At 33.1% G+C, this 25085-nt stretch overlaps 1 protein-coding gene across 22 annotated transcripts in view; it reads left to right on the top strand.

Annotated features, from left to right (window-relative positions):
• The window catches only part of Hycc2 (hyccin PI4KA lipid kinase complex subunit 2), a 76450-nt gene that overhangs the window by 14533 nt on the left and 36832 nt on the right, over positions 1-25085 (top strand). For 6 of the 22 annotated variants that reach the window (XM_040294675.2, XM_078017821.1, XM_021735645.3 and 3 more), the window contains 5 exons: positions 3350-3423; positions 4475-4516; positions 7854-7951; positions 19525-19604; positions 20454-20555. In XM_040294675.2, the coding sequence (XP_040150609.1) occupies positions 19554-19604; positions 20454-20555 (153 nt within the window). In that variant the 5' untranslated portion in view covers positions 3350-3423; positions 4475-4516; positions 7854-7951; positions 19525-19553. Of the gene's footprint in view, positions 1-3349; positions 3424-4474; positions 4517-7853; positions 7952-9003; positions 9036-18119; positions 18194-19524; positions 19605-20453; positions 20556-21274; positions 21331-25085 lie in introns of all 22 variants that reach the window. The other 16 variants (XM_021735650.3, XM_013364594.4, XM_021735648.3 and 13 more) reach the window with 9 other exon arrangements.

Here is a 25085-nt window from a genome sequence, read left to right as displayed (position 1 = left end):
GACCTCAAAAATTAAGACAAGTAGTGAAATACAGCTTTTCACAAACAGCTATAAGATTATGATATATAAGATATAGATAGATTATGATCATAAGATGCAAATTATATATTTAAACTGCAAAAATTATGTTTCTTTAAAAAAAATTTATGATACTGGGGATTGAATCCAGACCCCCATGCATGTTAGGTAAGCATTCTACCACTTAGCTATATCCCCTAGTTCTTTTCTTTTTTTTTTAAATTAATCTGTTTTGAGTCTGAATCTCACTAAGTTGTCCAGGTTGATCTGGAATTTGTGATCTTCCTGCCTCAGCCTCCTGGGTAACTGTAATTACAGGTGTGCACCACCATGCCTGGCTTATAATACTTTTATTCCCCTGTGATCAAATTACATATTATGGTTCTTTTTATTTCTTGGGTTCTTCAGCAACTTCTCATTTGGTTTGCCTGGAAAGGTATTTCTTCATCTTTTGGGGGTTACATTCCATCAAGATTTGATAAAAACTGTGGATCTAGGGCTGGGGTTGTGGCTCAGTGGTAGGGTACTTGCCTACCATTTGTGAGGCACTGGCTTCAATTCTCAGCACCACATATAAATAAATGAATGAAATAAAGGTCCATCAACATCCGAGAAAAATATTTTTTAAAAAACTGTGGATCTAGAAAAATATACACTTTTATAAATACATCTCACAGAGTTTCAGGGACATTATCATACGCCCTTATTTCCCAGGTTTAAGGAACACTTTTAACTTATTTCACTATAATAAATTCTTCATATCTGTGGATTCTGCAATCATGGATTCAGCCAACTACAGATCCAAAATACTTAGGAGAGAAAAAAAATGCATCTGTACTGAACATATTTAGAAGTTCTTGCCATTATTATCTAAATAAATAGAGTATAACAACTATTTACATAGCATTTGCACTGTATTAAGGAAACTAAAATTATTTAAAGTACATGAGAGAATGAATTTAGGTTGTATGCAAATATGATGCCGTCTTAGGTAAAGAACCATATTTTGGTATCCATAGGGTCCTATTATTTCATGGCTCAGTGATTTGTTTTGAAAAGCCAACATAAATTTGTTAAATCACACACAGGATATCATAGCATTTACTTTTCTCTTGGCCTTATTCTAAGTTGAATGGAGGTATACTTCTGGTTTTTAAGTTCTGAGACTTTTGTTAGAAAATTTTAAAAGTGAAAAGCCACATTTTTGATATATACATATTTTACTGGTTTTGTGTAGTAAAACATAATTTCTTGGGAATTAATTGGGAAAAAACAGATCATCACAGTAATGCAGAGAGATTATAACTTGCTAAAGTTTTGGTAATCTCTTCTCTCCTAGTTTTATCAGTCTCGTGCTTTGAGTTGATTAATTAAGAAAAGGTGTTTTTATTTTGTTTTTCAAAATAAACCCAGGGGTGCTTAACCACTGAGCCCCAGCCACCCACCCTTTTTAATATTTTTGTTTTGAGACAGGGCCTTATTAAGTTACTGAGGCTGGCTTTGAAGTCTCCTGCCTCAGCCTTGTGAGCCTCCAGAATTACAGGTGTGCACCACTGAGAAAGTGGTGTCTTATACTAATACTACATTATCATCTTAGAAGGTTTTCAGATATCAGACTATGCAGTGCTTCCTTATTTGTGGTTAAAATGGAAGGAATTAGAAATGCTGTGCTAGACATTATGCAATGTAATCACTAATTGATAGCACTGCAATATTTTCTTTGGGTTATTGGTTGCTAATACTGATTGTAGATAAAAGGAAAAAATATATATACACATTAGTGGGACCTAAATCTGTATTCCTTCCGTTTTCTCTGAGAAGGAGAAAAAATTTCAGTGTTAAAACCAGTGGGTCAGAAAATTCTCCTTACCCTAACTATAGGTTTAGCTATCTGATATTGATTCTTTTGTTTGGGGGGACACATTTTCTCATAAATCTAAGCCAGGATTACCAGGGATTTTAAGAGTTGGCACTGGGGCTCTTCTTCATGTCAAAGATGGGTACTATTGAAAAATAACAGGTTATTTAAATTTCTGTCTCATTTTGATTATTTTTTGTTGCTTTGTCTTCAAGTTCACTGATTTTTTTAATTCAATGTCTAATGTTATTCTCATTTTTAAATTTCACAAATTATTATTTTTATAATGTAGTTTTGATTAGTTTTAGATGGGTACAATATCTTTATTTATTTATTTTTATGTAATGCTGAGGACTTAACCCAGTTCGTCACGTGTACGAGGCAAGTGCTCTACCACTGAGCCACAATCCTTGCCTCAAAGATTAGGTTGTCTTTTAAAAATTTTTGTTAACACCTTCTGTGAGTCATGTTTTGAACAATATAGTTATAATTACTGTTCAAATATTTTTATCTGAGAATTCTAACATCTGTGTCAATTTTGATTGGCTGATTTTTTTTTCTTTATTATGGATCTTGTTTGGCTGGTTGTTTCTATTCCTGGTAATTTTGTTATTAAGCATGTGATACTATGAATTTTATCTTATGGTGTTTTGGATATTTTTGTACTCCTAAAAATATTTTTGAAGTCTATTTTCTTTTTCAGTTGTTTGAAAACAATTTGATTTTCTTCAGGGTTTGATTTTAAGATTTACTAGACAGTACTGAATCTGTGCTCAGTGTAGGGCTAATTTTAATTCCCCCTTTATTAGGGAGGACCCTTTACTTATACCAATCCTTAATCTGATTGGTGAGAAGAGGCACTATTTATGTATGGCCCTATGTGAATTCTGTGACATTGCTATATCCACTTTTAGGTGCTTCTTGTTCCATATTCAGGTAGTTTCCTTACTCAAAAGTATTGATCAGGGGATCTTCTGTAGATCTCTAGTGTTCTTTTTTTCTGTGTTTCTCCATTATTTTATCTAACACTTTAGTCTACTTGGACTTTTGGTTCTGCCTCCTTTACTCATGTGCATTTCCCTTCTTTATGTTGCAGTCTAGGAACTTTTTTTTTTGTTGTTGTTGTTGTTGGTACAGGTGATTGAATCCAGGGCCACTTAACCACTGAGCCACATTCCCAGCCCTTTTTTATACTTTAGTTAGAGATAAATAAATCAAATTTTGTTAGATTTATTCCTAGTTTTAAAAAATTCTTTTGTCCTTTATATTTTAAAAATCCATGGCTGGTTTATAGAAGTATGATTGGCTTTTTAATATTAATCTTCTAGCCAGAAATATACATTTACTTATTAATTCTAATAGACTGAGGAATCTTTTGGACTCTCTTAGGACATAATCATATCATCTATGAATAATGTTGTTTCTACCTTTCCAGTCCTTATTCTTTTTGTTTCTCTTGTTTTACTGTACTAGCTAAACCCTCCAGTAAAATGTTGAATAGAAATGATGATAATGATCATCTATGACTTGTTTTCCACTTGAAAAGGGTAAGTTTTTAATCATTTACCATTGACTGTGATGCTTCCTGTGGGCTTTTTTTCTTTTTATCCAAAATTCTTTGTGAATTTTCCAATAGATTTTATCATGAATGAATATTGAATTTTGTCACAGGCTATTTTTATACATATTTGGATAATCATATGAATTTTCTTCTACACTACTCTTAAATGTCTGGAATAAATTCCTTTCTATATATGTTATTTTTATATATAATGTTAAATTTTATTCACCAGTACATTGATATTTTTACATCTGTGTTTATTAGATCAGTCCATGATTTTCTTCTTTATAAAATCAGTTTTGGTATCATTTTTGTACTGGTTCTTAAAAAAAGTTAAGAAGTGTTCTGTTATTTTCTGTTCTCTAGAAGGAGTAACAGAGTTATGTTTCTTCTTAATTGTTTTAAAGAATTCCCTGTGAAACTATCTGCATCTGAGATTTTCTTTATGCAAAACTTTAATAGCAGATTCCATTTCTTTAATACCTTTGGGGCTATTTGAGCAGTCTATTTCTTTCAGTGTTGGTGATTTATATTTTTCAAGGAATGGTCTATTTTATGCTGTTACATTTATTGGCATAAAATTTCATATTTTTTTGATGTCTAAAAATTCTGTAGTAATTTGTGTTCTCTTTTTCCTTAATCAGTTTGGCTAAAGGTTTATCAATTTTATTATATTAATCTTTTCAAAGAACCAACTTTGACTACATTGATTTTTTTTCTACTGTATGCTTGTTTTCTGTGTCACTTGCTGTTCTGTGTTGCTGCTTGAAAATCAAGGACTGTCTATATATACAATTCAGGCTATAACTACACCATAAGTTTTAATGTATATTCAGTAGTATTCAGTTTAACCTAGTTTGTAATTTATGCTTTGATTTCTTCAATCCAAATATTATTTAGAAATGTAATTTTATGTTTCCAGGTAGTTGGTGTTTTTCCAGGTTTTTATTTATTGTTATTGTTATTAATGATTTCTAATTTCTGTTGTGGTTAAGGAGTATACTCTGAATGGCATCATCTTTTTTTTTTTTTTGAAGTGTGTTGAAGATTCCTTGTAGCCCAGTATGTGGTCAGTTTGGGTAAGTTTCATGCGTTCTTGAAAAAGATCATAATTTTTGTTGTTGCTGGGTATGATTTTCTGTATTGGTCATTTAGGTCAAGTTTGTCATTGCACTGTTTAGATTTTAATGCTTTTTCTGTCAACTATTGAGAGGTGTGTTAAGGTCTCCAACTGTGATTGTGGCTTTGTCTGTTTCTCCTTTAAAGCTTGCAAATTTTAGCTTCAGGTATTTTGAGGTTATTATGGGGGTATAAAAAATTTGTGATTGTGGTATTTTCCTGGGGATTGATCCCTTTATTATTATGTAATATTTCTTTCATCTTTAGCAATGATTCTTGTCTTAAATTCTAAATCTTTAACTGAAATTACCAGAGTACATCAGTTTTCTTTTGGTTAGTGTGCTATCGTGGTATGGTGTATTTTTCCCTATCCTCTACTTGAATCTTTCTGGGCACATATTTAAAGTGTATCTCTTTAAGAGATATGATTCTTTTAAAACATTATTTTTTAGTTGTAGTTGGACACAATACCTTTATTTCACTTATTTATTTTTATGTGGTGCTGAGGATCAAACCCAGGGTCTCACGTCTGCGAGGCAAGCATTCTACCGCTGAGCCACAACCCCAGCCCCATGATTCTTTTTTGTTTAATCCAGTTTGGCAAACTTAGACTTTTACTTGAAGTATTTTTTTTCCATAGACTGTAATACAATTATTGATATGTTGGGTTTGTATGTATAATATGTTTTCTGTTTGGCTTATCTGGTTTGTTTTCTTTCTTCTTCTTCTTTTTTTTTTTTGCATGCTTTTAGATTACATAAATATTACATTTTCTGAATTGTTATATATTATAATTTTAATGATTACCCTAAAAATTATAACATTTATTTTTAATTTATTGCATGTATAATACAAAGTATGATTTTTAACACTGTCGCATTACTGCTAAAATCTTAGAACCTTTAAACCTTACAAGGCAATTCAGTTACTCTGCATTGTTATTCCTTTCTGTGTTTCCGTGTTCTCCTTCTAGGATGATTTTCTTCTGTCTGAATAATTCCACTTAATTTTCTTGTAATATAAGCTTACTGGTGAGAAATTTTCCCCTTTTTGTTTGTAAGCATTTTTATTTTACCTTAATTTTGAAGGATATTTTTGTTAGGTATAATATTTTAGATTGGCAGTTATTATGACTTTTTTTCTTCCTCTTCCTCTCTTCCTTTCATAGTTTGATGTCCTAGGTATAGTTTTCTTTTAATATGTCTTGCTTGGAGTTAGTAGAGCATTATCAGTCTCCAGACTGATTTCCTTTATCAGTTTTGGAAAATTCTTAGCTATTCTTTTTTTTGAATATTGCTTTTATCTCTTTGTGCTATCGTTTAAGGCTTCTATTTGGTGTGTGTGTGTGTGTGTGTGTGTGTATATACATACATTTTGAGCCTGTATCACCTTTCTCTTAAACCTTTTGTCTTTTTCCCTGCCTTTTCATTCCCTTCTCTTCTAGTCATTTCTCTTTATACTTTGGTTTGGGCATTGTGTATTAACTTGTCTTAGGTTAACTAATCCTATATTCTATTGTGTCCATTTTTGCTATAAAACCAAAAATATTGAGTTCTTAATTATATAGATTGAATTTTTCAGTTCTAGAATGTCTGTTGGGAGCTAGGGATGGTGGCATGCACATGTAATTGAGAGGCAGAAAGATTGCAAGTTCAAGGGCAGCCTGGACTATCTAGTGAGATCCCTGATTAAAAAAAAAAATTAGATCCTAATTCATTGGATGAACTGCTCCATCTTTCATCAATTTTATCTGTTTTCCCCATTATGTTAGAATTATTTTAAATAATTGCCATATATTTCAACTTTATTATTGGGTCTGATTCTCTTTAGTTTTTTTTCTTAATTATTGGTCATATATTATTGTTCCTTTGCATTCTTATTGTTTTTTTTTAAATTGTGTGCCAGATTTTGTATCTGAAAGAATTATAGAGGCCATTTACACTTTACTGTTACACAAGCTGGTGAGGGGCTAATTACCTCCAATCACCCAGAGATTAAGGTGCTTTAGTGTTATGTTAAAAGTTTAAAAAAACTCATTCTCTCTCTCATTTGCCCTTATTTTCCCCTTTTGCTTTCTTAATTGAGAACCTAATGAATATCCATATTCTTAGTCTTAAAATATTATGGGAGATCTTTCTCTATAGAGGTTCTCCACTTAGCTCTTCAGTATTTCTACACACACACTGCTTCAAAATCTGGCAGTTGTCTTTGTGGTTCAAAATTTTCAGGGTACAAAAGATGATCAGAGTCTTATACCCACCCTGTTGTCTTAAAATCAGATGTGCCTTCCAAAAAAATATTACCAGTCTCTTTTTTTTGTCTTTCCAGAGACGGTATGTTAGTTCCCTTCCCTGCCATGCAGAATCTACTCATAAAATAAAAATTTCATGTGAAGGCCCAGTATATACGAGATTAAAAGTCATTACTATGGTTAGAGTTAGGGGTTCCAGATATCTCTTCAGTCTAAAGAATACTGAAGACTTTATAAGGACAATGTAATTTATCTCTAAGACAATTTTGTTGTATTTTCTTTGTGTTAAAAAAATACATTTGGCCAGGATCTATGTCACGTACATATAATGTTTTAAATTTTAAAATTGGGATACACTTTAAAAGAAGAAATGCAGTGTAATGTGGTCAGCAAATATATGAAAAGAGACTTCTTACTTTCTAAGAAGTCTCTATTGTTAGCCATTTTAAAGTGGTTCTCTCTGACCAAAACGCTTTATGATTTTATGCTAAAAATTCAAATAATGCACTTTCTGTGTAAAAAAAAATTATAAGTTTTTTAGTTGTGAAACTGATTCAAAATTAATTTGTACCCCTTGATACTTATTTAAGTTTGGTTTTATACAGCATACTTTTTTAAAACTTTATTTAATGTATTTTATTATTTTATGTGGTGCTGAGGATCGAACCCAGGGCCTTGCACATGCTAGGCGAGCATTCTACGGCTGAGCCACAGTCCAGCCCCTATACAGCATTCTTTTAAGAAAAAAAAAAATAGTGGGGTGGGTGGGTACTATAAATCCAGCCTAGGACCTCTACCTACCCAAGTTCTTAAAGATAATTAATGACAAATTTTCAAACTAAAATTCATACTTTCTCCAAAATCATTTTTATTAGGTTTGGTAAAGATACATAGGTATACTCATTATTATAAATTTTTTTTAATCCATATTTTAAAAAATTAGATGACCTGTATTATAAATATCTCATTAAAACTGTTCTTTCTTTGTGCTATATTCTTGAGAATATTATCTTAATATTTCACATTTTTTCATTTTTTTTTTATAGGTTTGGGAAATATTTAACTCTCAACAAATGAATTCCACACTTGAACTCTGCTGCATTCCTGTGCCACCTCCTCCTTTAGAAAACTGATTTTAACACAGGTAAAGTTAGGACTTTAACTTTTTAAAGAATACATTTCCCTTATAGTTAGATGTATAGAATAACTTATGTTTATTATACAATCTTTACCTGAAATGATCAGATCTTAATTATTGCCTTTGAATTCTATTTTTTAAAGTATTACTCTTTTAGTAGTAGCTGAATTTGAGTTATTGAATTTAGTCAACAAAATTACATTGTCTAGCTACATCTAAATCAGTGCTATCCAGTAGAATTTTTGTGATAATGGCTGTGTTCAGTATCTCTACTGTTTGAAATTAGAGACTCTAGCCACCTGTGGCTTCTGGCTGTTCGAAATTTAGCTAATGCTACATTAAAAAAAATTAGCTGCTGCTTTTTCTGATATTTGTTATTAATGTAAAAAATATACAAAACCAAGAGAAAATACTCATTCCCCAAATTCATTGTGGCTCTAACCCAAAGTTCTGCATAAAACCCAACAAATTTACTGTTTTCAGAGAAAACTGATGCCAAGACAAATGAAGGAAAGGAGTGTGAAAAAGCAAAATTATCTAGTTGAATCCACCCAGAAAGACACTTGGTGAGGATTCAGAAGTGGCTGACAGGGCAAGGTTGCTGGAAGCCTCACACAAACAAGATTCTAAGTGGAGTTGGGAAGCAAGAGGACTCCCAAAGGCAGTGTACATAGAGTTACTCTCAAACTCAGCATGCTAGGTGTGAGATGATCAAAAGCTGATCTCACTGAAATGTCTTATGAAGTCTTAGTAATGGCTGTAGGTCAGGTTAGACTAACACTGTTCTCACCTATGCCAGCTAAAACTTTCACCGGAAGCAGGCATGAATTTGCCATCATCAATCTTACAGATCCATAATGCAGTCTTGGATGTGAAGGTTGCAAAGACTTACTTGAGAAAGGATTTAGAATATAGAACCTGTGGCAGGTGAGGAGAATGCAAATCCAGCTTCATTGAGCCCTCTCTGTGCAGTGGTATTTCTTCACCATCTCCCTACCTCATTAGGAATAATGAAATTGTCTGGGATGTTTTTCTAAGTGTAACTGATCCCATTTCAGAATTTTGCGTACATATGGAGAACCTACAATAGGTGAGTAGAAATGATCTCCAGGTTTAGTTTCTCAGAAATTCTAGATTATATCTAGTATAATGGTATATGGATATAGGGCAGATTTCATAAAGTGAAACCAGATGGGTCTTCTTGTCAGCAATCCAGGGTACAGAATGTGTACCACTCTCTTCTCTCCCCAGATTGGAGGAAAATATTTAAATTTTATTTCATTTTAATTATTTTAAATATCCATAGCTGGCTGTTAACTTCTGCACCAGACAAAACAAGGACAGCTTTAAGTTTTTCCTTAGGGAATTTGGTTTTTACAATAATAGCATGTCTTAATTTTAAATTTCAGACAAATACTTAGACATATCTTCATAAGTGTTGACCAGGTTTGAAAGTTTGCAGTAATGAAATTGTCATTGGCTATTCTACATGTTGTCCTGATAATAATGTAGCTTGATTTATCTAATAATAATTTTTTTAAAAAATTTTTAATTGTTGATGGGCTTTTATTTATTTATATATGATGCTAAGGATTGAATCCAGTGCTTCACACATGCTGGACAAGCACTCTACCACTGAGCCACAACCCTAGCCCCCCCAATAATAATTTTTTATTAAAGCTTAATAATTATACATAATAATTGAGTTCATCACCATAAACTCATATAATCATGAAAATCAATTTTAGTTCATTATCCCTCCCACTTTCCTTCTCCCTTTCCCTGCTGTTCTTCCTCCCCTTTCCCATATTCTTTATCCTCTACTTGTCTATTAATTTCTGTTTGATTGGTTATTTATATTATCTTATCCTTCCTTCCCTTTTTATGTTTTTTCTAGTTTCCTCATGTGAGAGAAAACATTCGACCTTTGAATTTCTAAGTCTGGTTTATTTCACTTAGCATGATATTTTCCATTTTCATCCATTTATCTGCAAATGCCATAATTTCATTTTTTTATAGCTGAGTAGAACTCCATTGTATATTATTCAATAATTTTGGTTCTCTAAAAATTCTTTAGCATTTAATCATTCTTTGCTCATTGTTGTATCCTTTATCTTACTCAAACCTAGCATATAATTGATGTTTAGTAAATATTAGTTGAAAGAAAGGATGAATAATCTGTGTACTTTACCTCTGCAGGAAAAATGTTTCTAAATTGTCCAGAAATGACATAATTGTATTGATATTATTTTTGTTATAATAGTAGCTAACATCTATGGAGACTTATGTTGTGCCAGACATTGTTTTAAGACCTTATATGTTAAATTACCTAGTCTTTTAAAATCTTTGCTGTAAGTACTTGTATTATCCCCATTTTGTAAATGAAGAATTTGAGGCCACAGAGTAGTTAAGTAACTTTTCCAGAGAAATACAATGTGTAGGCCATGGAGCTAGAATCCATACTCTTAACCATTAGGCTGTGTTGCCAGCTTATATTCTGACTATAAACTGACAGTTCTTAAAAAATTATATATGTTGACTTAGGTAAGACAGAACTCCTAAACCATGTAGGTAATAGAGAGCTTATTGTACTTGGACAAATTTTGTGAGTTTGCTTTTTGGCAAATAATTCTTGACCCTCTTCAGGTCATATTCTAGCAATTTATTTTATTCATTATGTTGTATTTAGGGTCTGCTAATAAAAGTTGTATTATCATGGTCATCAAAAAGATAATAATTTTCTGTAATGTTCTCTATTGTTCTGTACTCTGGAAATAAGGCAGTGTTGGTTTGAAGTGGGCTGCATGCTGGAATACTAGCTTAAGTTCTTGCTTTTAAACATTTATAGTTTCACATACCAGGTGACTGGATGAATGTAATGTACAGTGGAAGAAATGATCTCGAGATTTCTTTATTGTCTATTTAGTTTACAGCATATTTTTACTTCTGTTCTATAGTTGCTTTTAGATACTAGAAGATGTTAAGCCTGATTAGGACTTTATGTTTACAAAATTTCTTTGTAATCGCTACTACACTCTTTTCAAATACAGTCAGTAAAATATACTTTTAGGATTTTAGAGTCAGAAATTAACTAACTATAGGAAATCGAAGCCCAGAGAGTTTAAGTAATTTGTCCAAATATTTAAGCAGTGTGGTTCATTAATTCAACAAAAATAAGTAATTAAATACCTGTCATATATCCAGATACCATAGTATGCTTGTTAGCTTTGCATGCATTTCCAATACAGACATGGACTCTCTTCCCCTTGAATATAGTCTGATGGGGGAAGACAGACAGTCAATAAGTAATAAGGACTAATAAGATTTGGAACTCTATGAAAGAAATAAACCTTGTGTTATGATAGAACATACTGAGAAATGATGAAAGGCTGCTATTTAGATACAGTGGTTGGAAAAGGGCTGCAGAGACTTAATATATAAAAAATTTAAGAAAAATAGCTCCATGGTAGAAGCATCCTTGGTTTCAGTCTCCAGTACTGGGGGGAAAATAGGAGCAATATAGCATTCCAGGCAGGCCTTCAAGTATAGCATTCCATTCAAGGCCTTCACAGATGCCTTGGGGTGAAGGTGTTTTTGACATAGAGAAACTGAGAGTGTGTCTAAAACAGAAAACTGAGGAGAGTAATATGAACATGAGATTGGGGTCATATTACATATTGCATTTTTCAACCATAGGTTTTAAAGTTGGCGTTCATTATTTATTTTTTTGACAGTGCTGGGAGTGATCTAGGGCCTGGTACTTGGTAGGCAAGTTGTTTACCACTGAGCTACAGCCCCAGTCAATAGGTATTAAATTCAAATCTGAGTTTTATCACTTAAGCTATGTGTCTTTGTGTAGTTTATCATTTAAGCTGTGTTTCCTTGTGTAGGTCACTCAGCCTCTTTATTATCTGTTAGATGGGATAACAGAAGCTATTTCATAGCACATACTTTCATGAAGATTAATTATATAATACAGCAAACACCTTGTGATTAAAAAGTATTCTAAATGTGTAATAACTATGTGATGTAGGCACCGTTATTATCTCTAGTTTTGAAAGGTGAGAAATGAGTCAGAGAGGGTTTGAGTATAGCTAGTAAAAAGGGGTAAGAGGGTTTTAAACATAGCTAGAAAATACCTTTAACCGTAGGCAGTTTGGTATCAAGAGTCTGAGTTTGAAGTATTGTCTGGAGATCCTTTAAATGGACTTGAAAATACAAAAGTATTTTTCATATTAATAATAAAACAGTATTTAGCCATGGGGGTGACACATACCTATAATTCCAGAGACTGGAGAGTCTGAAGCAGGAGGATTGCAAGTTTGATAGCAGTCTTGGCAACTTAGCGAAACCCTGTCTCAAAATAAAAATAAAAAGTACTGGGATCTAGCTCAGTGGTAAAAGTGCCTTTGGGTTCAGTCCCAAGTATTGTCCCCTCCCACCACCACCCCCCCAAAAATGGAAAAGAAAAACAAACCAACAAACAGTATTTGCCTCTTCCACTATCATTCTCTAATATAGGGAAGTTTTTCAGAACTTGATTGAATGCAGAAGCATTTATGAGCTTTGGCTGGGGGTGGGGGAAGATGTAAAAAAAATGCTACTCTTACTAGATTTGTTTTTGTTTTGGAAGATATAATTTTTATTTAAAATGTTATTTATGTTAACATGTAATAGGCTTATTTTTTAAATTAATAAACTAACTTGTTTTTCTCATAAATCCTTCCAGATTCATTTAAAGAGTAAACTATGAATGTAATCCTTTTTATGAAAGGATTTATGAGAAACACGAGTTTGATCAAGTTTTTTTTTTTTTTGAGAAGGAGTTTTAGCAGTCAGGCAACTAAATTTTGAAATAATAGTAGTCATTCATACTAGGCATTTCTAGAATTTAACTTTTATTCACTTATCATTTCCTTTGATATTATTCTCACCACACAGTGTTGAAATTTTAATCCAGTCTGAGTGCTTGAGTATTGCTTGAAATAAATGCAATATATTACTGTATAACTGTTTCAAATTGAACAATTTTCTCAAATAGAAATTGTCTGACATTAATTCAAAGTCAGAAAAACTGACGAATCTCTGTCTCTAATTTCAAAGACAGGCAAGGTTGGTGTTGCTGATTCATGCATCTTGAAGAATATCTACCTGTCAAAAGTTTCTGAGTGATTTTTGAAGAAGCTATTTAATTTTTCAAATAAAATTGTTAACCAAGTAGGAAATGCATGCAAAAAATCTTAGGGATTGTTACAACCAAAAACAAAGCTGTCAATGCTAAAAGTGCTAAATAATGTTCATGAGTTCAGGTAATTAAATCAGCAGAGGTTTGAGTGCCCATAATGTCCCCAGCACTTGAGAAATAGCGCCTGTCTTGGAAGTACAGATTCCAGTGGCAAACACAGTAATAAGTAAACGAATAAGATAATTAGATTTGCTAAATGATATGAAGGATGTGGGCAGGGTGATAGGGGTTGTAGGGAGAAGGAAGAAGGGGTAACTTGTTTAACTAAAGGAAGCCTTCTCTCAGGAGATGGCATTTGGACTGTGTCTTATACAGCAATATACAGGGAGCTGGGAGAGCATGGTAAGTGGCAAGTATTAAGACCAAAGAATGAGGCAGATAGTAATTGTAAAATATATTTTTAGAAAAAAGAGAATAGAACTTGCACTATTATCCACTAAAATATAAAGCCATGGTAGTTAAGATTATAGTCCTGGTGGAAAATTTAGTGCAAAAAGTAGCTCAGAAATAGTTACAAGAATATGTAAGACTTTAGTATGTGATAAAAGTAGTTTTTCAAGTCACTAATGCAAAATATGTTAGAGAAAAGAATTTTAATTTTATATCATGTTCTAAAATAACTTCCAGATTCATTTAAAGAGTAAACTATGAATGTAATTAATTTTAGAAGACTTAAGCCTTAACCAAGTAAGCAAGGTGATTTAAAAAAAAAAACACACAGTAAAATATATTGATAACTTTTTGCTATGTCCCTTTCAATATATTCTCTGTGTTAATGTTTTAGCCATAGGTACTCACTAGAGTATACTGATTCTGATTTTATTGTATTAGTTTTATTATTTATTGTATTAGTGTCCAGTTGATTTCACTGTTATACAAGTACTTTGCTAATACTAAAACATTTTTCTAATCAGTAGATATTCAGGTTTAGGATTTTTACCTTTCAATGAAGTGGCAGGAGGACTCAGTGCTAATGTTATAGTGAACCTGGATTTTTTTTGTACTATTGTGTAATTTGTAGCTAGCTGTAAAAGGGATACCAGTCCTTTCTCTACATCATAGCCAGGTGAACTTTGTTATCCACATATTTAATATCCTAAGTCACTTTTCAAACTTCTTAATGTGCACTAAGAAGGCCCTCCTTATCCCTTCACATGCTTTCCTCTCTACCCTAAATCCTTGGGTCTTGTGCTCTGTTGCTCTAAGACTCTTGAGTCTTTTTTCAGATCTTACAACTTCGTGTGTTTTTTCTTGCCACAAGACTTTTATATGGTTTGTTTACTCTTCCTAGAATGTTCTTTTTCTAACTCCTCCCCAATTTTATGAATCTTTGATATTGTAGATTAAACAAACATTAGCTCAGAGAAGTTCCCCCATCCCCTGCCCCAGTATTGGAGATTGAACCCAGGGCCTAGCACTTGCTAGGCAGCTACTGCACCATTGAGTTATATCCCCATCTCTTTTTATTTTATTTTGAGACAGGGTCTTGCTAAGATGCCCAGGCTGGCCTCGAACTTGCAATTCTCCTTCTTCAGTCTCCCAAACCACCACCATGCCAGGCTTCTCTCTTTCTTTTTTTAATCTTGTAATTTATTTGAAGAAATCTATCAGTTTATCCTAAGATAGTAACGTAAGTTACTGTTTTTTGTACTCTGTTTACATAGTGCGTAGTACTTGGTTTAATAACATATTTGTAGATATCTTAAAATCTTTTTGAAATTCAGAGGAAAAAAATTTAAAATTATTTTTTAAGAACTCTAATTTGGAATTTAACATACTTAGGACATATATCTTTTGTTATTTTATTATTGATTGATTTTGATGGTCCTTGAACCCATGGCCTCATGGCTTGCTAGATAAGCACTCTACCAGTGAGCCACATCCCCAGCCCCATTGTCTTGTTAATAAAAAGACTTCCATTTTTGTTGTTTCACAGTTAGTGCCTCATTCTCCCTAAATTCTTTATTTTCTTCTTACCTTTTGAGTCTTAAAGTAGGAAAATTTATTTTTATTGTCTTATTCACTTTAAAAATGATACATCTTATTGTTTTATTCAAAATTCCATGGTTTGAATATCCTCAGATAAACACTTAATGGATTAGTGTGTATTTGTTTCCAGGCCTTTTTCATGTTTTATAGAACTTTTAACTGAAATTATACTTTATATACACAATTTGCTTTTCCTATTTGTACATTTTTCCATCTTAGGAAATTTATGAATCTATCCTCTTCAAAGGTCATATTTTGTATAGTGCATATGTTTATTATCAGTTTGCTGAATTTGTGCCTCTCACCATCTACTTTATCTAGGTTAAATGTTTGTAATCTGTCACATGGTTGTTCTGTGATGTATAAATCATTCTGGTTGCATAGACTCTGCATTTTTCATTGACAGTGTCCAGTTGATTTCACTCAGTATACTATTTTATTTTTATTTTTTTTGTGTTACTTGGGGATTAAACCCCTGGGCATTGTACCTCTGAGCTACATTCTGAGCTATTCTGAGTTATTCATTCATTCACTGATTTTTTTCCACCTTTTTTTAATTGTTGCATTATAGTTATACATATTGATGGCATTTTTTGTTACATATTTGTACATGCATACAATATAACTATAATTTGACCAATATCACACTCTAGCACTTCTCCCTTCCTTCTCTGCCTCCCACTCCTTGGTCCTTTTCCTCTGCTGATCTCCTTTTGATTTTTAGGAGATCTACCCCACATTGGTTTTCCTTCTGTCTGACTTCTGAATATGAGAGAAAACATAACGCCTCTTAACCTTCTGAATTTGACTTATTTCACTTAACATGTGGGTCTCTAGTTCCATCCATTTCCTGCAAATGACCTAATTTCATTTTTCATTATGAATGAATTAAACTCCATTGTGTATGTATATCACATTTTCTTTATCCGTTCATCCATTAATGGATACCTGGGCTGGTTCCATAATTTGACTATTGTGAACTGTGATGGATATGCATGGATCACTATAGTATAATGACTTTAATAATTCCTCAATATAAATACCAAGAAATGGTATAGCAGGATCATATGCCTAGTCTTTTTTTTATTAGTTGTTCAAAACATTACATAGCTCTTGACATATCATATTTCATACATGCCTAGTCTTTTAAGGAGGCTCCATTACTGATTTCCGTAGTGTATTGAACTAATCTACAGTCCCATCCAACAGTGTAAAAATATTCCTTGTTCTCCATATCCTCTCCAGCATTTATTCTGCTTCGTATTTATGATGACTGCCATCTGACTTGCATGAAATGAAATCTCAGTATTGATTTGCATTTCCCAAATTGCTAATGATGTTGAACATATTTTTCTTGTATTTGTTGGCCACTTGTATTTCTTCTTTTGAGAAGTGTCTCTTTAATTCATTTGCCCATTTATTAATTGGAGGTGGATTTTTAATTTTGGTGTTAAATTTTGAGTTCTTTATATATTCTAGATATCAGTCCTCTGTCAGAAGAGTAGTTAGCAAACATTTTCTCCTAATCTGTGGGTTTTCTCTTCACATTCCTATTTGTTTCCTTTGCTGTACAAAAGCTTTTAAATTTGATGCTGCCCCATTTATTAACTCTTGGCATTATTTCCTGAGCTTTAGTGTTCCTATTGAGAAAGTTATTGCCTGTGCCTAAAAGCTGGAGCATTGACCCTGTGTTTTCTTCTAGCAGTTGCATAGTTTCTGGTCTAATTCCAAGGTCTTTGCTCCATTTGGTGTTGATTTTTGTGCAGGGTGAGAGATAAGCGTCTACTTTCATTCTTCTATGTATGGATAACCAGTTGTCCCAGCACTGTTAAAAGGGCTGTCTTTTCTCTGAGTGGATATAATTGGCACCTTTGTCAAGGATCAAATGACAGTATCTGTGTGGGTTTGTCTGTTTTGTACCATCGGTGTATGTGTCTGTTTTTATGCCAGTATCAGGCACTTTTTATTAGTATAGTTCTGTAATGTAATTTAAAGTCAGGTATTATGGTAGCTTCAGCATTATTTTTTTGGCTTAGAATTGCTTTGACTATTCTGGGTCTTTTATTTTTCCAGATGAATTTTAGGACTGCTTTTCCTAGTCCTGTGAAGGATGTCATTGGTACTTTGAAGGGGATTGCATTGAATGTGTATATTGCTTTTGATAATATGGCCATCTTAACAAAAATTTCTGCCTATCCCTGATCATGGGATGTCTTTCCATCTTGTATCATCTTTAATTTCTTTCTTCGGTGTTCTATAGTTTTCATTGTTGTACAGGTCTTTGACTTCCTTGGTATTTTATTTTACCTTTTTGAGGCTATTGTGAATGGGATTGTTTTCCTGATTTCTTTCTCAACAGATTCATTATTGGTATATAGGAAAACTACTGATTTTTGTAACCTGTGACTGCTGAATTTGTTGATTAGATCTAGCAGTTTTTTGGTGGAGCTTTTTTATCTTATCTATAAATAGTGATATTTTTCTATTTTTATCTCTTTTGTGAAAGAGAAAACAATAGAATTTGGCTGTTAGCAGAAGAAAAGAGAGAAAGAGAAACAGGAGAAGTAGACAAATGAAAAACACTTCAAAACAAAACAAAAATATGCTAATAAAAAACCCTAACCCTCAACAGACAAGGCAAGGAAAAATAACTACATTTTAAAAAATTCTAAAAATGAGAAAAAAGAAATAAATATATATATGTATATATGTTCATGTACCAGTAATCACAGCAAGAAACAAAACAAACAAACAAAAATCACACACAAAAATGAAAGATTCTTAAGTGAAAAATCAAGGAATTATTTCTACTGAGGTGGTCAAAATGGTCAGTGAGTAAAGATGGATACTCTATGTGTAACTTTTTTTTGTTTGTTCTTGGGTTATGGACAAGAGTAAGGGCTGTGGGTTGTTAACCCTTCCTCTTTTTGTGTTGTTCAGCAAGCCACCAGTTGGAGTGACCTAAGACTGAATTTGGTTCAAATAATGTCAGCTTCTCTTCTCCCTAGTGTCAGGTAGGATGGGATGTTAAGTACTGTCAGTTGGAGTTTTGTCTGCACTGACCAGGGTCAGTCCACTGCTGAGTTTTATTAGTGAAGTTCCAGCAGGTGCCGCTTATGTCTGATGAGGCATCAGGGTCTTTGCTTGGTGGTTTCTGCTCTGGAGAGATTAGATCAGTACACCCCTTGGGCCTGGCAGTAGCCCATCTCTCCTGTAAATCTGGGTCTTGGGAGCCTCCCAGGGATTCTATTCAAGTGGTAAGGATTCTATTCAACTGCTGGATCAGTACAACATTTCCAGGCTTCCTAGGCTTAGTCACTGAGTGTCCATTCAGATTCCCAACCACTTCAGCTGGTCACAGGAGCCACCAGACTCAAGGTGGAAGCACTTTTCTGACTTGAATCCCCTTGGGTAAAATATTTTCTCTATCTATTTTACTCCTATTCTGCTAGATACATGGGAGGCCACATGGTAGGCACTTGCTGAGACAATCTAGCTGTGTTTGTTCAGATCTCCCAGCTTCCACAGCAGGATCTGCAGCATGGCCACCTCAATATGGTTCCTCTTGCAGCTCTTAATGGCCTGTTGGAAAACATGGGGCACTTTTCAACAACCAGTGTACAGTGCAACTTCTGGATCAGCTAAGGGCAGCCTGCTTTTCTGATCTCAGGTTTTTCTGTACTAAATCTGTCCATTGTGTTTCTCTCTGTTTCCCTTCTCTCAGCACTGAACCAGTGCCACTACTGCTGCTACCGCACCTGGCTTGACTCTAATGTAATCTTTCTTCTTTATTTAATGTGTGCAAATTTCTGAGTCTAAGACACTCTGCCTATCCTATTGTTTTAGTGAACTCCCTCTTTCATTCACCTCAGAGAAGCAGGTACTATTACTGATTGAATCCTGAGCTGCGGAACAACTGGGAATGCAGTCCTCTAGCCCATCATCTTGAATCCTAAATCACTAATTTATTTATTTATAGATAGTGTTTCATTAAATTGCCCAGGCTGACCTCAAACTCGTGGTTCTCCTGTTTCATTCTCCCAAGTAGCTGGGATTGTAGGCATCCATCACTATGCCTAGTAATGAGGATACTTTCTTTGCCACTTTAAAGTATAGTTGTTGGCGTTAGGATAGTAGCTTTCAAAAATATCATTAAACATAGAATTCATTTCTGAAACTTTTTGTTTTAATTGCACTCCAAACTACAAACAAGTCTCCTTATCTAAAATATATATTAGATGAGTCTCTTTAGTGAAAGGTACACATACATCATTTACCTTTGGTAGTTTCTTTAAGTAATGCTATCCTTAGGTTCAGTACTTTTCTTTTTAATTATTATTTTTAGCATTAAAGAAGAATAGAAGGTAAAAGAAGATGCTGGGATCTGAACGTGGTGTTGTGGAAGAATGGTTGTCAGAATTCAAGGTAAATTGGTGGGGATAAGAATGTATTATATGATTCTGTGTGTCAATGGTTCAGATAGTGAATACGTGTTCAGTGGAAAAACATACAAGTATACAATGATATAGAAATGGAAAAATATGAAATAACATTTTTCTAATTACAGTTCTTTTAAAATGCACTGATGAGAATAAGGTCCAGAAGGGAATAGGTAAAAATGAAAATAATCGTTGCAATCGATGAAGTGATAATTAAATTTTAAAATATATTCAATAAATGTTGGGTGTGATGGTGAACACCTATAATCCAGATACTTGGGAGGCTGAAGCAGGAGGATCACTTGAGCCCAGGAGTTCAGAACCATTCTGGGCAACATAGGGAGACCCCATCCCAATAGAAACAAATGAAACAGTACAATAAAATTTGCTAAAAGAAAAAAGAAGCTTTTACACGTCAATAAAACAAAAACAGGATGTGTGCCTTATGTTTTCATTTCTTGTAATTAAAAGATGTAGTTGTGATAGAAAACTATGTAACGTAGGACTATTATGGAAATTGTTTTGTAAAAAAACATGGAAGAATTGCAATACATTATACATTTATTATTATTTTTAGGTTAGATTAAGATGGCCCATTTCAGCAAATATAGGTGTAATGAGAGATTTCTAATCATTTTTCATGGTTGAGTAGTCAGAATTGTATGATATAGTGTGGAAACTTAATTTGTTTTACTAACACTCGTGGTTATTTCTTATATTAATTATTTTTACTTTTCTGCTTGACTCTCATAGATCTTTTCAGGAGGCATTTATGAAATAATGTTCCTAAGTTCCCAAATATAAGTTCATTTTTGTTTTCCTTTTTTTTTTTTAGGCATTACCTGACACTCAAATCACCAACTATGCAGCAACTTTACACCGGAAAAAAGCACTTGTACCAGCCCTCTATAAAGTTATTCAAGATTCAAATAATGAGGTAGGAAAATTGATAAGAAAACCAATTTATGCATAGCAAAGTGAAATATATGTACTAAAACACATAAACATAAGTTTTGTAGTTTCTGTCCTTACTATGGATCTGGAAATTTTTCTTTCTGCTGTGTTTCATTCTGATAGTTGCTTTGGCTTTTCCCATTTCTTCCCTTTACATATTTTAAAATATTTTGGCTCAATTTTTTTCCTGTTGAGGACAGTATGTTTTGATTCTTGATTTGAGTGACCATCATCTCAATAGATTATTTAATTTGAAACTTGTCTATTTCCCATTCTGGAATGTTTTCCTGCTTTGGAAGCCAAATTTTAAATGTGTACTGATTCAGTTTTCTGTATTTTAATGTTGTTAACTGTTATTTTATTAATAATATAAAACTATGTATAATCACTCTAATCAGTGAAATCAAACTTAAGTAACACAAAATGATGCTGCTAGTAATTTTAACCTGAAAATGATTAGAGGATGTTAGTCTAAATAGTCAAAATTAATAAACTCAGAATAATAGTTTCCTGTCATTCAATCTTATAATAGAAGGACAAAAATGCTGCTATTGAATCTATATATTAGCTTATGCCAAATACACACATTATCTTTCCTTTAACACAATAGTATGACATGTAGTTTTATCACCACTGGATTCATGTATGTTTTAAAATGAAAATGAAAGGAACACACAGGAAAGTAGCTTCTTATCTTCCCAGATACAGCCTCCAAGAATGCCTCTGCTGTGTACTGGAGTGAGTTTGAAGAAATTCAGGTAATCATCTCCTAACCAGCAGCTTAACTTAAAATGCATCTTCATTTTTGTCCTATCACTAAAAGCCTGCTTATTGACTTCTTTCTTTCCTGTCTCCTAAATTTGGATTGGCTTTTGTTAGACTTGCATCTGTTGATATTTGTAGTAGCAATCACAGGATTCATTTGCTTCTTTTTCTCCTGCAGTGTATTTCTGAATGTTTTATAACTTTAGGTATGGATAATGTATATAATGTATATCCTTGGCCAAGTGTGTTCAGAATTCTCTGATTAATGAATGAGTGTTCCCTATCCCTTGTTTTATGCTGTCTTAACACATAAGCTTTGCTTATTAAAAATTTGTTTTATAGTTTCTCTTTAGATTGTAAGCTCTTCATGGGCAGTGGTCATAGATTCTGTATTTGTTATTTCTTAGAATCTAGTATTTTGTCATGTATAAAAGAACATGTAATAAGTATCAGTTGGGTTGAGAGTTTAGCTCAGTGGTAGAGTGTTTATATAGTATGTGGGAGGCCCTAGGTTTGATCAGCCCAGCATCACTAAATAAATAAATATTGTTTGCAGAAACAGTGAAAATCAAAAAGATTCTAGAATGCTGTGATTTTCATTAGGACTTACAGTGTATAAAAAATATCTTTTTTCTTTTTTTCATATTTTGAGAGCTATGGCATTTTTATGTTTTTTAAACTTTCCTCCTCTAAGTTGATATGAGATTTGAAAAGTCATTCTATTACTTTATTTTGTCACACTTATTAATAATATTAACATTTAGGATCTTGTAGTTGGGTCTAGAAATGGAGACAATGTAACCTGAGAGTTCAAGACCCAGTATTCATTATATTATATTATATAATCATCAAGCCACTAAAGCAAGTCTGGGTTTCAAGTCTTCTGTCAAGTCAGGTTCTGTGTGTCCAAGCTTCAGAAAAACAAAACAGAATGATAAGTTGTATAGGATCTTAAAACAGTTCTGGACTTTACTCATAGAAGGACTTTTTGTTATATTTTTAAAACATATATTATATTTGGCTTTTGCCATATACACACACAGAGGCCTGATTTGATTATATTCTGAAACATAAACAAATGGATTATTTAGTTAACAAGTTGTTAGAGATACTGGGGTGCCAGGAAAAATCAGATGTGTACTTGGAAGTGGCTGGGCAAGACAAAATTTACTTTTGCAGAAGGGTGTGCTACTGATCAAGGACTGGAAAGCAAGCACACATGGGAGGCAGAGCAGTCCACCTGTTTTTATTCCTAAAGCAACACTGCCCCTTGCTGTGACAGGAGCTCAGGGTCATAATCTACCTAGTCAGCTAATTTTAAAATTGGGGCAGGCAAAGGGAAGGTCTATTGATATGATTGGAAACAGATAGGGGATCTCAAAATGGCTACATTTTAAGCACATAGTTTTGTAACTTAAATGGTTCTGCCCAACTACACATTGTGAAATTTAAGTGTTAGCTTATAATAAAAATTTCTGGTACATATCGGGAAACTAAGACCATGAGTTTAACTTGGACAGAAAAGAGAACATTAATCTTATAAAGTCATTTCAGAAAATGGTCATATTTAATATGAATTGGAAATTATGGCAATCTTCCAGTTTTGCTTTAAAGGCCATCAGAGTTCTTTGGAAAGTATATTTCCTAGAAGTTTCTTTTTTTTTGGTACAGGAGATTTTGGTACCAGAGATTGAACTCAAGGGCACTCAACCACTGAGCCACATCCCAGGCCTATTTTGTATTTTATTTAGAGACAGAATCTCACTGAGTTGCTTATTAGCACCTCGCTTTTGCTGAGGTTGGCTTTGAACTTGCAATCCTCCTGCCTCAGGCTCTCGAGCCGCTGGAATTACAGGTGTGTGCCATCACACCTGGCTAGAAATTTAACATCATGGCCAAACTATGCTAAAACTTTAGTTTTAGTCTATAGATGGTAAGACCAACGGTCTTGTTTTATCTTTTTCTTTTCCTCTATCAGATCCCTTAGTCACATCTAGCAATTCCACTTCTTAGGGTTAACTATCTTTTTTTGAAGATTTAAATGCCTTTCCTCTTCCCGTCAGTGTAGTTAAATTTTCATGGCTGATTATTACAGTCATGTCCTTGCAAACATTCTTAGCTTCTTTGCCTCTTATTCCCTTAGTTCATATTCTTTGGGCAAAAATCTCAAAACTGGACAAAACCTAGCTATCTATTTTGGTCATGCCTGTAACTGAACAGCTGAGCATACCTAAAGAAAATGCTTTTTATAATTTTTTTTAAATTTTAAATTCAGGACTACAAATTTCAAATAAGCACATAATAAGTAGCCTTGCAGTCTTAATTTACTTCCTTGGTACATTGTCCTACTCTTCATTTTACATTTTCTCTGACCTCATACTCTTAACCTCCTTCCTCTTTTTTCTCAGTGTGCTATGTAAGTTATTAACAAAGAATACAGTTGGGAACTCTCTTCTTTTTCTGTTCATATCCATCACTAAACCAGAATCTCAGCTCGCATTTTTATCCTTTTTGCTGTTTTGTAGTTGAAGTGATAAACAATCATTTCACTTTTTAAAAACCCTTAGTCTTGCCTTCTATTTTATTACCTATTCCATTTTTCTGTCTCTCTTCACAGATGAATTTCACAAATTATTGCTCATTTATAGCCTCTGTCTACTTGTTTTCATTTCTTCACCTCACATTTTTTCTTTAACTCATTCAGGTTAGGCTTAGATCTCTTTTATTCTACCCTAAATGCTCTCAATGTGTTCATCAAGTAGCTTTTATTTTAGTACTTGTACCAAAACAATATTTGCCAAATTTGGGAAAGGTGGGAATTATTCTTAAGCTTTTTAGCCCAAGGAAAATGACTTTTAACATTTGTGATGTGGGCCAGAGTATCAAATGTGAGGACAGTGTCATTTATTGAAATTTGAGAACATAGTAGCATGATACTTATACTTAGAATTAAAAGTTTGAATAGTATTGGTAAGTTTTTATTTTGTAGGGTTAATCTGATTAACAGTTAATGGATTCTTATTATCTCCCTTTCCTTTGAAAAATAATACAATAATAATTTTGGAAACTCTGTATTTCTTTGCTATGCTTAGTTAAAATTTGTGTCATGTATGCCAGTGTACTCTTGCTGCTCAGAAAGGAGGATTAAACTCTTCAAAAGAAATTCATTGTATTTGTATCATGGTCCATAAAATGTAAAGAAGACAATTTTGGAGGTTCTTTTACTAAAGAGGAGAGCAATTTGAATAAGTATATATTTTTAACAAATTTATGAAAGCTGCCATGGTCTCTTAATTCCTCAGAAGAGCAAAACAGTACTGTCAGCATTTTAAAAAGATGCCAGTAATTGATTATTTTAAAAAATGTATTACTTGTTCATTTTTAGTACTGTATGAATTAAACAACCCTCACTCCTTTTCTAGTATAAGAAATGTGGTAGAGTGGAAAAACATCAACTTAATGTTGGAAGACTTGAGTTCAGCATTTTCCTCCATCACTAACTTCTGTGACATTTGACATATTGTTTGGCCTAGACTAGTTGAAATGTAGCTTAAGATTTTAAACTACACCCTGATAATGACTTCACAAAAAGGGCTTAGTGTTGACTAGACTAGGATATGTGTGTGTATGTGAATCTTTTACGCTTTAGAGTTGCTCCTCAAGAGCTAAGCTTAATGTAGTAAATATTAACTGTACAGTTGGTATAGATTTATTGACTTTTAATTTGTAAGAGTAGTGACTTTATTCT

Source organism: Ictidomys tridecemlineatus, chromosome 7, assembly GCF_052094955.1.
Source record: "Ictidomys tridecemlineatus isolate mIctTri1 chromosome 7, mIctTri1.hap1, whole genome shotgun sequence".
In the NCBI taxonomy this organism is placed as follows: domain Eukaryota; kingdom Metazoa; phylum Chordata; class Mammalia; order Rodentia; family Sciuridae; genus Ictidomys; species Ictidomys tridecemlineatus.
This window is presented reverse-complemented; position numbering and strand designations above follow the sequence as displayed.